Raw genomic sequence first — 13,811 nt, 5'->3', positions numbered from 1 at the left:
ATGTGTTCTGTATTCTCCTCCCTGTTTTCACCCCCTCTGTTTGGCCCTGCTGAGCTATTCCAAGCTGGCCCAATCCCTCCAATATGCCACCCGCCTCCCCGGCCATGCCAACCCGGTAGGGCCCCCGACCCGTCTGCGGCGTGGTGTCACTAAACAGACGAAGACGTATGAATCATCTAAGTGATTCGAGGCGGGCGGTCCTCTGACAATAACATATTGTCGAATCACGAGGGAGATTTATCGGGTTGGTAGGTGCGCTGTAGTGCGGTTACCCCGGGTAACACCCACACAGCTGAGCAAACACCTCTGGGGTATTCCAGATACCTGCCCTATACGAGATCCAGATATGAAACGGCTTCAAAACCAAGAGAACAGCTATGATAATCTGGAATCTATCTCTTAACAGTCAATTACACTCGTGTATCGAGTCGACGGCCTGAAAACGCCATCCACCAATGAAACTACTGAGCAGATCACAGGATATCAAATTAAGATTATCCGTTAGGAGTACAAGCTATTCTCGTATTTAATTGCCTTTCCAGGCTTAAGAGCAGGATTCCATACTTTTTTAAAAAAAATCTACTCTTTTTATCTACGTTTCAATACCCTGAAAGCCTTAATGAGTGGAAAACGTGGCTCTGCCAGGGCTCCCTTCACCGAGTTTTTGTATTTATCTTCATCTCCGACTGCCACTCAGCTGGACATGTTGCAGGGATTTGCCGTTTAAACAAGCTCCTTGTGAGCAACAAGGAGAAGCCTTTCCTATTGTTGTCGAATAAAGCTGCACGGGTGCCACCGTGCATCATTAATGCCCTTTTCTACCAATGCAGCCACAGAAATTTCAATTAAGCCCATTGAAGGGTCAGTGGTGAACCCGCTGTGCACGTTAGCATTTAAATCCCATATATGCGGACCTTATTACCTGCAGTGAGGGAGTAAAATTGGGAGACATCATGCCTATAATGACCTATCTGACCTTTCTGAATATATGCATACAGTATAAAGGTCAAAGAAAGACTCTTGATTGATCTAAGGCAGTGAGAGTAGGATGCACAACATAACAATTCATGCACGTTTGCACATACATGTTCAATCATTACTGCTTCATATGGAGTCAAAAAAGCATCTCCTATTATCCAGGAGCGCCGAGGGATGATGCAATGTGCGAGGAAAACGTAGGAGTTTGGGTTGATGGCAGTTCAAACGCAGGAAATCACAGCGTTTCCCTCAACATTGGAATTCAAACTTGAATACGTCGATATCTACATTCATGTCCTCACATTATGCATCCATTAAAGGTTACTTCATTTGGCAACTGATTCATTTTTTAGTTCACGGGTTTTTTTTCTGAGGCTTGTCGACGTGCATCACACCATTCACATCGATAGTTTCAGTCCTTTTCCACACTGAACTTTTAAAAGCTTCTTATCTTTTCCGATGAACCAATCGGTTAAATAGTCCCTCGTCCTGCAGCCATGACCGTGGCCAGATCGTGTGATGGCAGGTGTTGGCGATGTAGCAGCGTCCTCAGTTAGTAGAACTTTGACATTTTTATACATTTAAAGAAGTTTTCTTCTTACCATTGTGCTAGCTATGTGTTTGCACACAGTTACATCGCAATACAACACCGTAATAACGCTGTCGATGGGAGAAGATGCAGGAGGATGGAGAGCAAGGCCTTTTCAGCTATGAGCAAATAAGTGGTAGCAGCTGTATCCATCCGCCAACACGTGGGAAAGAACGAGATCCGGTCTCACTGATGTTGTATCCATCTGCCAACACGTGGGAAAGAACGAGTCCGGTCTCAGTGATGTTGTATCCGTCCGCCAACACGTGGGAACGAACGAGTCCGGTCTCAGTGATGTTGTATCTGTCCCCCAACACGGGGAAAAGAACGAGCTCCGGTCTCACCGATGTTGTATCCATCCGCCAACACGTGGGAAAGAACGAGATGCTGTCTCACAGATGTTGTATCCATCCACCAACACGTGGTAAAGAATGAGATGCGGTCTCAGATGTTGTATCCATCCACCAACATGTGGTAAAGAATGAGATACGGTCTCAGTGATGTTGTGTCCATCCACCAACACGTGGCAAAGAACGAGATCTGGTCTCACTGATGTTGTATCCATCCACCAACACGTGGGAAAGAACGAGATCCGGTCTCACTGATGTTATATCCATCCACCAACTAGTGGTGGTGTCCTGAAGCATGACTCATATCTCAGATTTTCACTTGTCTGTTGAAAAAAAAATACTGGCAAAGTGACGACTCGTATCTAAAATAACTTGTATCTCGAGGTTCTACTGTTCATCACTAAGGTGTGGCTGCAATGAGCTTAATAATGTGTTTGAATTCTTTCAGCATTTGATCCCCCAGTCTGTTCCTTTCCTAAAATTACGTCAACATTGGGTACCTTTGGAAAACAGTAATACTCGACAAACTTTAGACAGTCGGGAATTGTCTTTCAATCGCGGTGAAACAAAGCACCACCTGCATCATGTGATCCAACAAAACACTTTAGACTCACGCTTCTATGAAAGCAGATGTCACAAAGTAATTACAGTGACATCGGCAGAAATGATGATATCATGTCATCTCAAGGATTTGTGTTTTATTATTTAGAAGTTTGGTTGCGACTACCTGGCTGATTTGTTGTTTGATGTAAACATACTTTAGTTCCCGATGATAAACTGACTCAACAAACACAAAAATTAAACAATCAGTGAACTGCGAAAAATATGTTATTTACATATCTAAACTGTCTGAGAAAAATGCCTCTGAGACCATTTGAAAGCAAAGACGAGTACCAATAACGCATTAGTCTAATCTTGTCTTAATATAAACTGCAGTGAAGTTGTGAAGGTCATGGCAATTATCTTTTGTCAAAGAAACAAATCCACTCATTTATAAATAATAATGTTTAAAACAAATGAAGTGATAAATTAAAAAGGACAAATTTATGCAGCTGCTCTGATCCTCCAAAGCGGGGACGGAGGAATACATTTAGAATTTAAATCCTACAGTCTAGAAAGCACGAGACTAGAATACACAAGCAGCTGTGATACACACTCTCCTTACTGCCAGTTGTGTGTCCAGCGCAGCACAAACATGTCACCATCACACACTGCTGCTCCACAACACTTCTAATGCTTTACTGTGTTTGTAAAATTAGGCATTACTTTAAATAGAGGGCCGTGTGACAGCGGTTAGTATTGATTCTTTGTTACCACGGCGACAAAAGTGAGCTGAACTCTGTGGTAGGCGTGACACACCCTCAGTGTAACGGACATGTAGTTACTGTTAGCGGACTGTTCCTACAGTAGATCACCACCACTGCTGCTGGGATGAGTAGTAACTGTCTAGTAATACAGCAGTAATAACTGATAGTAATAACTAATAGTACTTTTAGTTGTTACTACTAGTTATGACTAAGTAATAGTAACAACTAATAGTAATAACTAGTAGTAACAACTAATAGTAATAACTAGTAGTAATAACTAATAGTAATAACTAATAGTAATAAGTAATAGTAATAACTAATAGTTATACATAATAGCAATGACTAATAGTAATACAGTAATTTATAGTAATAACTAGTAGCAAATATAATTAGTAACAACTAAGAGTAATAACAAACAGTAATAACTAATAGTAATAACTAACAGTAATAACTAATAGCAATAACTAGTAGTAATAACTAATAGTAATAAGCAATAGTAACAACTAATAGCAATAACTAATAGTAGTAAATAATTAATGGTATCTGTGGTAGAAGATACCAGAAAGCTATTATTGATTATCAAATACACTGTGTTGAAGACAGACCGATAGATAGATAGATAGATAGATAGATAGATAGATAGATAGATAGATAGATAGATAGATAGATAGATAGATAGATAGATAGATAGATAGATAGATAGATAGATAGATACTCATTAACTGGATGTTCATCTCATTAGACGGTGGCATCGAGGCTTTCTGCAGCTGGATTTGTGAGGACGCTTATCGCTGTGAGGATCAGGGAGGATTACTGTGTTGTGATTACGGGTTATGTTGAGAACGTCTAAATGTTTTGCTGAATAACGACGTGATCTTTTAAAGGCCATAATAAACCCATTGTTTAGGTTCCGCACTCGGCTTTTCCTCATTCAGGGTGAAAGAGATTCTTCATTCTTGTTTGGATGTGTTTGTGTTTGCAGAGGCAGGTGTTTGTCAGTAGCCTCTGATATAAAATAAACATCTTCCAATTTTCACAAATGATCAGATTTCATAGATGCATATTCTATTAGACTGAAAATTAAGAGGGTTTTTTTTTTGCCAGTGCAAAACAAAGAAGAATAAATCTCCACAACCAACCATAGAATGGTCTCCTTGGATTAACAGTAGTACTGCATTGGTGTACTATATGTAATATCTTAAGAGTCCTCAACATAAAGAGGTGCTTTTACTCTGGGAACATAATGAATGAGTAAAGTATATGTTTCACATTTCAAGTGAGAAGAAAGCATTGAAAAGAAATGTGAAGGCTGAGATATCTGAAGATGCAGAGCGGAGTGGGATGGAGACACAGTTTATGTACAGAGTTTATGTGAGATGACAGCATGTTTGGCTAAGGAGACAAAAAGCCTCCGTGATCAATGGAGAGTGTGGAAAAGAGGTGAAGGAGCGTGTCCAGGCAGGATGGAACGGGTGGAGGAAAGTGTCAGGTGTGATGTGTGATAGAAGAGTTTCAGCTAAAATGAAAGGAAAGGTGTACAAAACTGTGGTGAGACCAGCGATGTTGTTTGGTCTAGAGACAGTGTCACTGAGGAAAAGACAGGAGACAGAGCTGGAGGTAGCAGAGATGAAGATGCTGAGGTTCTCTCTGGGAGTGACCAGGAAGGATAGGATCAGGAATGAGTACATCAGAGGGACAGCACATGTTAGAGGTTCTGGAGATAAAGTCAGAGAGGCCAGACTGAGATGGTTTGGACATGTCCAGAGGAGAGATAGTGAATATATTGGTAGAAGGATGCTGAGTTTTGAACTGCCAGGCAGGAGGCCTAGAGGAAGACCAAAGAGGAGGTTTATGGATGTAGTGAAAGAGGACATGAAGGTAGTTGGTGTGAGAGAAGAGGATGCAGAAGACAGGTTTAGATGGACGCAACTGATTCGCTGTGGAGACCCCTGAAGGGAAAAGCCCAAAGGAAAAGAAGAGGGTCCTCAAAGGCACCACTGAATTCCTTCCACAAACACACCCGACCATTTGGAGACTCGGTTAAACGGACACAACCCTCCTCCTCCCACCCCTTTGGAAGCGACACACTCCTGCAGGGTGGAGGGATAAGTCAAAGTGACAGAATTAAGAGTGAATCGATGATGAATCCTGGAAACTTCAAAAACTTTTTGAAATGTTGGTGTTCTGGTGGGCTGTGAACAACCATGGATCACGGTGTGGATCTCGAGTACAGAGTTGTTTACACTCTTTGGCAAGGGGGTAAATCTCTAGAGCAGTTCACTTTTTCTGCACCTTCCTGCACACAGCAAGAATCAATAGCCAGATTGCCTTCTCCGATTTTTTTTTTCTTTCTTCTGTTCACCTTGCTGTGTGTGTCCTTGATGCCATGTTTGAGTTATAAATCAACACCTTTGTGAAGTGAGTAGAAGTGTGTGTCGAACGTGTCTCCGTGCGTTGGCATAAATGTTTGCGGATCCGTGTAAAAGACACCACAGTTGGGTATTACCACATATCGCCGCGGCTGTCTCCTCCGTCGCGGGTGTCTGAACGTTTCATCTAATCATTAAACGCTGACATGCTTCACAGAGTAGCGCCACTGATCCCCGTCAGAGGAATACGGAGCCTGACTTCATTAGCCCTGTTAGCACTAAGCTGCTTTACCCTCGCTCACGCCCGGCTTAACCTGCACAGTGATAAACGCTGTGAGAAAGAAAGATAGGTGGAGGGAAAGAGAGGCGAAACCAATGGAAAGTAGGGACAAAGAGAGACGGAGGAACCAAAGTCAGGTAGGATGGGTGGGGAAGGGAAGGGAAGGTTGGGGGACACAGGAGCGTGTGAACCTCTGGTTTTCACATGCAAACCTCAAAGTGCCGTTTGAACTTGGAGGGATTTACAAATGCCAAAAAAAAAGAAAAACTAGGGAAGGAATCAATTAAATTGTGTAGCAATTAATCAATCAGCTAACCATCGATGCGCTGCCGGCATGTGGCGACGTCTGGATGCACACGTACGAAACCCAACCCACCGTCCAATCGCAGGAAGAGCAAACATCTTTGTTTCCTGCGTCTTCCTGCCGTGCATTCATCTGCGTTCCCTCCCAACAGGACCCCCCCCCCATCCCCTGCCTCTCAACACTCAATCTTCCCCTCCTGCCAGCAGAGGTTTTGGCTGGCTTAAATACGCCCACGGGCCCCTGAGGGACGGCCCATGACGGATGGCACGGCGCAAGACTCCCGATTCGATTCAGCCCATTTGATAAATTTATTGCTGGCATTTTGAAAATGAAATTAGAGGGACGTCTCTTAGAGACTGTTTTTCCAGCACAGGTGCCATAAATACACTTCATTTGGCAGAGGACAGGGAAGAAGAATGCAAATGGGGGGGGGGGGGGGGTTGGATAAAGAATGTCATGGTGGTTGGTGGTTGGGTGGAGTGGGGGCAGATCCTTGGGATGCTCCACAGGAGTAGAGAACTCCAGAATAAGGTCATGTTATAATGAGGTCCTTTATTAATCACGGTATTGGTGAGCAACAGTAAAGGTTATTCAACGACTGCGGGACCCAAACACTAAGTGCTGCCCTTCAGTCCAACACATGTTCTATAGAGTAAAGTAACGCCCACATGATTTAAGCTGACGATTAGCATAATCAAGGCCGGCTCGTTTTCACACTCAAACCCACACTTTTGGTCTAATATTTTTTCACAAATGTGCAAATACAGTAAAATCTCCCGATACGAGTTATAGAGATACGAGTAACCGCTCTGTCCATAGTTTATAGTATAGTATATAGTGTATCCATAGTGGATACAACATCAGTGAGACCGCATCTCGTTCTTTACCACGTGTTGGTGGATGGATACAACATCGCCAAGACCGTACCTCATTCTTTACCACGTGTTGGTGGATTGATGCAACATCAGTCAGACCGGATCTCGTCCTTTACCACGTGTTGGTGGATGGATACAACATGAGTGAGACCGCATCTCGTTCTTTCCACATGTTGGCGGATATATACAACATCAGTCAGACCGGATCTTGTTCTTTACCACGTGGTGGTGGATGGATACAACATCAGCGAGACCCGAATCTCGTTCTCGTTGGTGGAGTAAAGACGTAGCTCGTGCGTTCCTGTGATTTTTTTTATGTTTCTTTTCATTCTTTATCATTGTTTACGTAACTTATATATAATTAATTATACTCAGGTAAAGTCTGCATGTCTGTTGGTTCATAAAAATGAGGGTTTTTTTGCATAATTTAGGGGGTTTGGGGCTATTTTACGAGACTGGATTAAAATTATTTTATTTTTTTGTAAATGGGGTAAATGTCGTTTGCTCAGTCACAGAACGGATTCGACTCGTATCTCGCGGTTCTTCCGTACATGAATGAATACGACTGACGCTCTAAATGTGTGGCACAGAGGCAGATTGAACATTTTTGTGACACTTCTGAATGAACACGTTTGTATTGGGTGTCCTGTGTGGGAAGGAAGTTAAGGACACAAAGTCATACCCACACGGCTCACACAAGGCTGCCGATACGTGGGCGTTCGTTCGCTGCCGGGTTTGAGCCGCAGTCCTTATCTCCTCCCCGCCCGGACACGTGGGTGAGCGCAGCGGTGCGGAGATGATGTACGCCTCGCCGGCTTCTGCTCCCCTTCAGCATCCATCAGGGAGCGAAGCCCCGCCAACCCACATCACTTACCTTTATGGGCTCATCTGACAACACTGTCATCGCATACATCGTTCTCAAGGTATGTGTGTGAATATTGGGGGGGCGGGGTGGGGGGCGCACTAAGTGCACCCTGTCACGCGGTTGCGCTCCATCAATGCTGCTCGCACCTTATCTACGAGCAGCTTCTATAGATCCGATGGGCAGCGTGTGGAGACGCACTCAGGCCATGTTTCATACATGTATGTCGCACATTTTCTATCATACGTGTCAAACTCAAGGCCCGGGGGCCACATGTGGCTCTCCACATCATTTTATGTGACCCGCGAGAGCATAAAAGGTCAGAGTATCTAAAAATAAATAGGTTGAAAGTGTGCTTTGACCAAAAAACACAAGTCTCACAATGCAGTCATTAAACCAATTTTAACTTTGACAAAAACATGGTGAAAAAAAGTTAATTTCCTAACTTTCGTTTCTTATCATTCTTTATTCATTGATAGTTTGATCCTTGATTGATGGAGTTCTGTGGGTTTAATAACCAACAAATTAAAAGTATTTATGTTATAACAGAGAAACAAACAAAACAAGGCAGTCAGAGACTGTGACACCCCTGAATTCAACATTTTACCCTGACATACACATTTTTGTCCTCTGGGTTTCCTGAAAATGTCTCTTTTTGTTTTGTGGTTATATCTCATCCAGTTTCAGAGATGTGTACCTAAAAAGTTATAAAAGTGAGAATTTGACCTTGACCTAGATTTTCAAGCTTAAAATTTCTGATCAAACTTTCATGTCCTTGCCTCCCTGAATATAACGCCTTTTGTTTTGTCCTTCTATCTCATCCGGTTCCTGAGATATGTGCAAAAAAAATGTACAAAGGTTGAATTTGAACTAGTTTTCTCAAGGTCAAGGTCAATATCTCATTTTCATCCCCTTTGCCGCCCGAGTCTTCTTCTTTTCCTTTGGGCTTTTCCCTTCTGGGGTCGCCACAGCCAATCAGTGTCCTCCATCTAACCCTGTCTTCTCATCCTCTTCTCTCACACCAACTACCTTCATGTCCTCTTTCACTACATCCATAAACCTCCTCTTTGGTCTTCCTCTAGGCCTCCTGCCTGGCAGTTCAAAACTCAGCATCCTTCTACCAATATATTCACTATCTCTCCTCTGGACATGTCCAAACCATCTCAGTCTGGCCTCTCTGACTTTATCTCCAGAACCTCTAACATGTGCTGTCCCTCTGATGTACTCATTCCTGATCTTATCCATCCTGGTCACTCCCAAAGAGAACCTCAGCATCTTCATCTCTGCTACCTCCAGCTCTGTCTCCTGTCTTTTCTTCAGTGACACTGTCTCTAGACCAAACAACATCGCTGGTCTCACCACAGTTTTGTACACCTTTCCTTTCATTTTAGCTGAAACTCTTCTATCACACATCACACCTGACACTTTCCTCCACCCGTTCCATCCTGCCTGGACACGCTTCTTCACCTCTTTTCCACACTCTCCATTGCTCTGGACTGTTGACCCTAAGTACTTCAAATCCTCCACCTTCTTGATCTCTTCTCCCTGTAACCTCACTCTTCCACTTTGTTCCATTTGTATCCCCTGTGCTGCCTGAGTAATGTGCTTTGTATTTCATCTTTCTATCTGCAACGGTTGTGAAGATATTTGGTGGACCGACGTACAAACAAACACACAAACACTGACACTACATCACCGCTTCACGGGATGAACGTAGTTTCTTCTTTGCAACTGTAATATTTATGACCTGAATAAGTGATAAATTCAGTTATTATAACATTATAAACGAGTAGTTACATTTATGTTACGTTACATTGAGTTACATTTAGTTAGATTTATTAGTTACATCTGGCCCTTTGATGTGGCCCTCAGTGAAAATCGGTTTGACCCCCCCCCCACCGATCTATCACATCATCATATTCATGTGACAATAAAAGATATTTTCACCTGCGTTCCGTCAGCGCTGTCAGAACTCACACACAAAACAACACCTAAGTTCTCACCAGCTCAGCGGGGGGGTTAAAGAAAGTTTCAACAAAATCAGCAGGGGGGGGTCTTTCTGACTGATTGCCTGCTCCTGTTTGGCAATCATAGAGTACAGCGCGGCCCCAGAGATTACTATATTTTTGCAATGACGAGCAGGGGGGGCCCGGGCCTGCTCGGTGCATACACCTGCAGACCCCCCCCCCCAATACCCCTCCAGCCCCCCCAGCCCCAAATCAAAACAGCCTACAGGTACATCCTTACAAACATCCTCGGATATCGACTATGCAAAGCAGTCGCCGCCACCCCCCCCACCCCCACCCCCCAACCCCACATTAACACATGAAAGTGTGAACACGTCTAAACACAGGCGTGATTAGTCTTAACATGACACTCGCAGGAAGCGGCGCACAAACACAGACTGTGGGCTGTCTATCATGGCAGGATAGAAGGGTAATTTAGTGGGGGGTGTCGTGGGGGGGGGCGATTAACTTTGTAATCAAACAGATTGTTGGGCGACGGACACACACACACACACACACACACACACACACACACACACACACACCGGATGACTCGATTTCAAAACCGGCGGCGACACACATGGTGTTTTTTCACACGAAAGAGCGACGCCCGTCTGAAAATACATTGGGGGGGGGCGCACAGGTGACTGATGGAGGGGCTGTCTTACCTTTTTGTGATGACACAGTCGTATCTGTAGATAAAAGAGAGAAGAATGTGTTAGCGGCTGACTGGTAAAAAAAAAAAAAAAGCAGAAAGATGACAACCGTGATGCTGACTCGCTGGGAGGGAAAACGACCCCCCCCCACCCAGTAGAATAAACAGATCAGGTTCCTCTCATCTTAAACCTGTGAAGAATATCCACTTCACCAAACTCATGCATGGTTATGCAACGGCACACAAGGACAGATCTGGTGGAGAAAAAAGGGCCCGAGCAAAAAAAAACAAAAAAAAACATCCAACAGCGGCCTGAAGTAGAACGATGAGAGTCTCCACACCCCAAGAAAACCCCTTGATCTCGCTAACACAATTTACCCTGAGTGAGCTTTCTAATAAGTAAAAATAATGCCTTTGAGGTGCATGAAGATGGAGAAAATCAGATTCCTTCGCTTGGCGTTTGAGCTTCTCACTCGGGCCACTCTGGAGACACTCCTGGCCCACAAGGCGTGGATCAAAAACACGCGGGCTGCTGGGAGGGAAGGATGTACGGCAGCAACACAACGCAGAACATTTAGTAGAAAAAAAATACAAGAAGAAGATGTGTGTGTGTGTGTGTGTGAAGATAAAAAAACCCCCAGCACATTTAGCCCATTGTTTTCATAAAATATTTACCAGGGCAGTGTTTGCGAGCTCCCGTGGTTTCAATTTTTATTCAACAGACTTGTCAAACTTGCAGGGATACCCTGTTTTCAAAGTTTTTTTTTCTAGGTCTAATATATGGAACTTTGTACTTTTAAGCAGCTAAGCTCTTCAGAACATTTCTCTTCTGCCCCCCCCCCCCCCCCCCCCAAAAAAAAGCACAACGTCCTCAGACACAGGAGGTAATAACTAAGTCCAGGTGGATTTGTGGCGTGCAACGTTGAGAAAGTGATAATCCAAAAACTCCACCTAATTGCCAGAGTGAGGATGGCGCCCATTGTGGGGGCGGCGCTGGGATCGGACTAAGTGCTGGGGCTTTAGATACTTTTGTTTTGTGAGGTGTTACAGTGGATTTCAGCAAATATTGGCCCTCTGGTTATTACATGGTCTGATTGTCTGCTATGCGACTGTCCGTAATCTCTGCATGTCTGCTCTAATCTGAGGAGGAGGCTTCAAATAATTAGTTAGTGAAGAACCCTCACAGCCCGGAGCTGTCGGCCTTATCACTGCGAGAAAATCCATGGTCCATTTCCTTCTCAAGCAAAAGCTTACAAACTCTTACCACGGTTAAAACCTCCCGGGGTAAAAACATGGATGGGAAAAGAGGAATGCGTTATATAATGGCCTGTTACACTAACACACTAATGTATTAGACATGTGTTAATAGAGCATGTGCTTGTGTAGAAATCTCTCCTCACTTGGAGAAGTCTGTGATTTATCTCAGCAGCTTTGAACCGGACAGACACCTCTTTGGATCTATTGGAGTCACTCTTCCAGTTCTGGGACCGTACCCCCCAATGGGACCAGTATGGCATTCACCATCCACTTGTGTTCCAGCTACCCCTCCAGGTGCTTCTCAATCTTTTCCTTCTTCCCGATGTTCCCGTCAGCTGGGATTGCCACATCTATCACGACTGGCCCTCCTTGGCTTCTTGTCCAACACCTCTACGTCTGGCTGGTTAGCCGCTAGCTGTTTGTCAGTGTGGAACCTCGGGTCCCACGGGGCCCCGGCTCTGTTGTTCTCAACCACTTTGGATGCCGCCTTCCAGCGGGGACTTGGGGATTTCTAATCCATACTCGACACAGATGTGTGCTGTTCCAGTCTGCGTCTCGCCCCCCTCCCGTGTAACAGCACAGTAAATACGGCTGTAAAGACCCGTTGGTGTTATCTAGATCGGGGGGCCCCAACCCTCAGGTCGTGATCAGATGTTTCTAATCTGATTCTGAACGATGTTTTTCTTTTAAATGAATGGATTCTTTCCTCCACATCTGTCTACGAGTCAGGCTTGTCGTGATGCTTGCCTCGGTCACATGACTACCTCCTTAAAGACGCCGCTCCGGCCCCGAAAAGGAGGTAGTAACCAACAAGTAACCACCAAGAAAACAAGTGTCAATAGCCAATGAGGAGACAGAAGAACCTACGACTTTAAAGAGGTCATCATCAGCATCAAAAATACCAGTTTTTATGCTGATGATATCTTTGTTATTTTGCCGCAAAGGCTGATCCTAAAATATCGTCAGATATTAAACTGGTCTGTGGCGTTATATATCATCATTTTAAGCCACAAGCCATCATTTCTCACCAACTAAAAAATGGCCATTTATAAGCAATTAAACTACTATTTTGTTCTTAAATATGTCATCAACAAACCAATTGCACTCAAACTCAACATAATATTGTAGAAAAACAATTACAACTGTAAATACTGCCTCTACAGTCTGCGTGACCTATTGAACATTCTTTCTCACTGTCAATAAAATCATCGTCATCAGCTGCATCAGCAGCGGCCTTCTGCTGTGACATTTTGTTCAATTTCTTTGCTAAACTTGTCGGATCAAAGCAAATCCACCCTGCTGATTTGTGTCAGAGCACAGAAATAACTGAAGTTTAGAGAGGCTACAAAAAAAAAAAAAAAACTTGTTTAAATCCATCATTGATCGGAGAGTTTCTTCCCTGCTATCAGTTGCCTGTATGGATTTGCAGACACATTTGCATTGACTGTATGGAGTGGCATTTTGATATGCTCGTGCACCCACAATTGAGGGGGGGGGGGGTTCCTTTGGGGTTGAGTATTATGTTAATTGGGCCATATGTCAATACAGGTTTCCCACTGCAATGCAAGTAAGCAAGCCTAGTGAAGTTAAGACTGCCCAAAAGCATGCCTGAGGACACGGTTTGAAGATGCATTTGCAAAGTAAATATCAAAACCTTTACTGTACCTTTCAGAAATGTAACCTATCATTGTCAAAAGACGATGAATAAAAGATTCACACGGAAAAAAAAGACAACTCCCTCTGCTTTGACAAGTGTGCGACAGATTGTGGCGTCGACGGGCTCCAGTGCTTCACCACGTCTTGGTTCGGTTATTTTGAGTAAAGTTCGACCATGTTTTTACAGACAGAAAACTGTGAAAGTCGATGTACATCAGGCTTTTATCACGTGTCAAATATGTTATTAATGACTCCAAACATTGAGACGCAACATGCATCAGTTAATAAACACCTTAAAAGAGTCGCCGGAATCACGTCAGCTT

The 13,811-nt window shown here is 43.8% G+C and overlaps 1 protein-coding gene across 1 annotated transcript in view; it reads right to left on the bottom strand.

Moving 5' to 3' along the window:
* LOC137608071 (cadherin-4-like) overlaps positions 1–13,811 on the bottom strand; it is a 235,100-nt gene that overhangs the window by 120,165 nt on the left and 101,124 nt on the right. Inside the window, exon 3 of the mRNA XM_068334093.1 lies at positions 10,589–10,612. Coding sequence (XP_068190194.1) covers positions 10,589–10,612 — 24 coding nt within the window. The remainder of the gene's footprint in view (positions 1–10,588; positions 10,613–13,811) is intronic.

Source organism: Antennarius striatus, chromosome 2, assembly GCF_040054535.1.
Source record: "Antennarius striatus isolate MH-2024 chromosome 2, ASM4005453v1, whole genome shotgun sequence".
Taxonomy (NCBI): domain Eukaryota; kingdom Metazoa; phylum Chordata; class Actinopteri; order Lophiiformes; family Antennariidae; genus Antennarius; species Antennarius striatus.
Note: the sequence above shows the minus strand (reverse complement) of the source record. Positions and strands in the feature narration are given on the sequence as shown.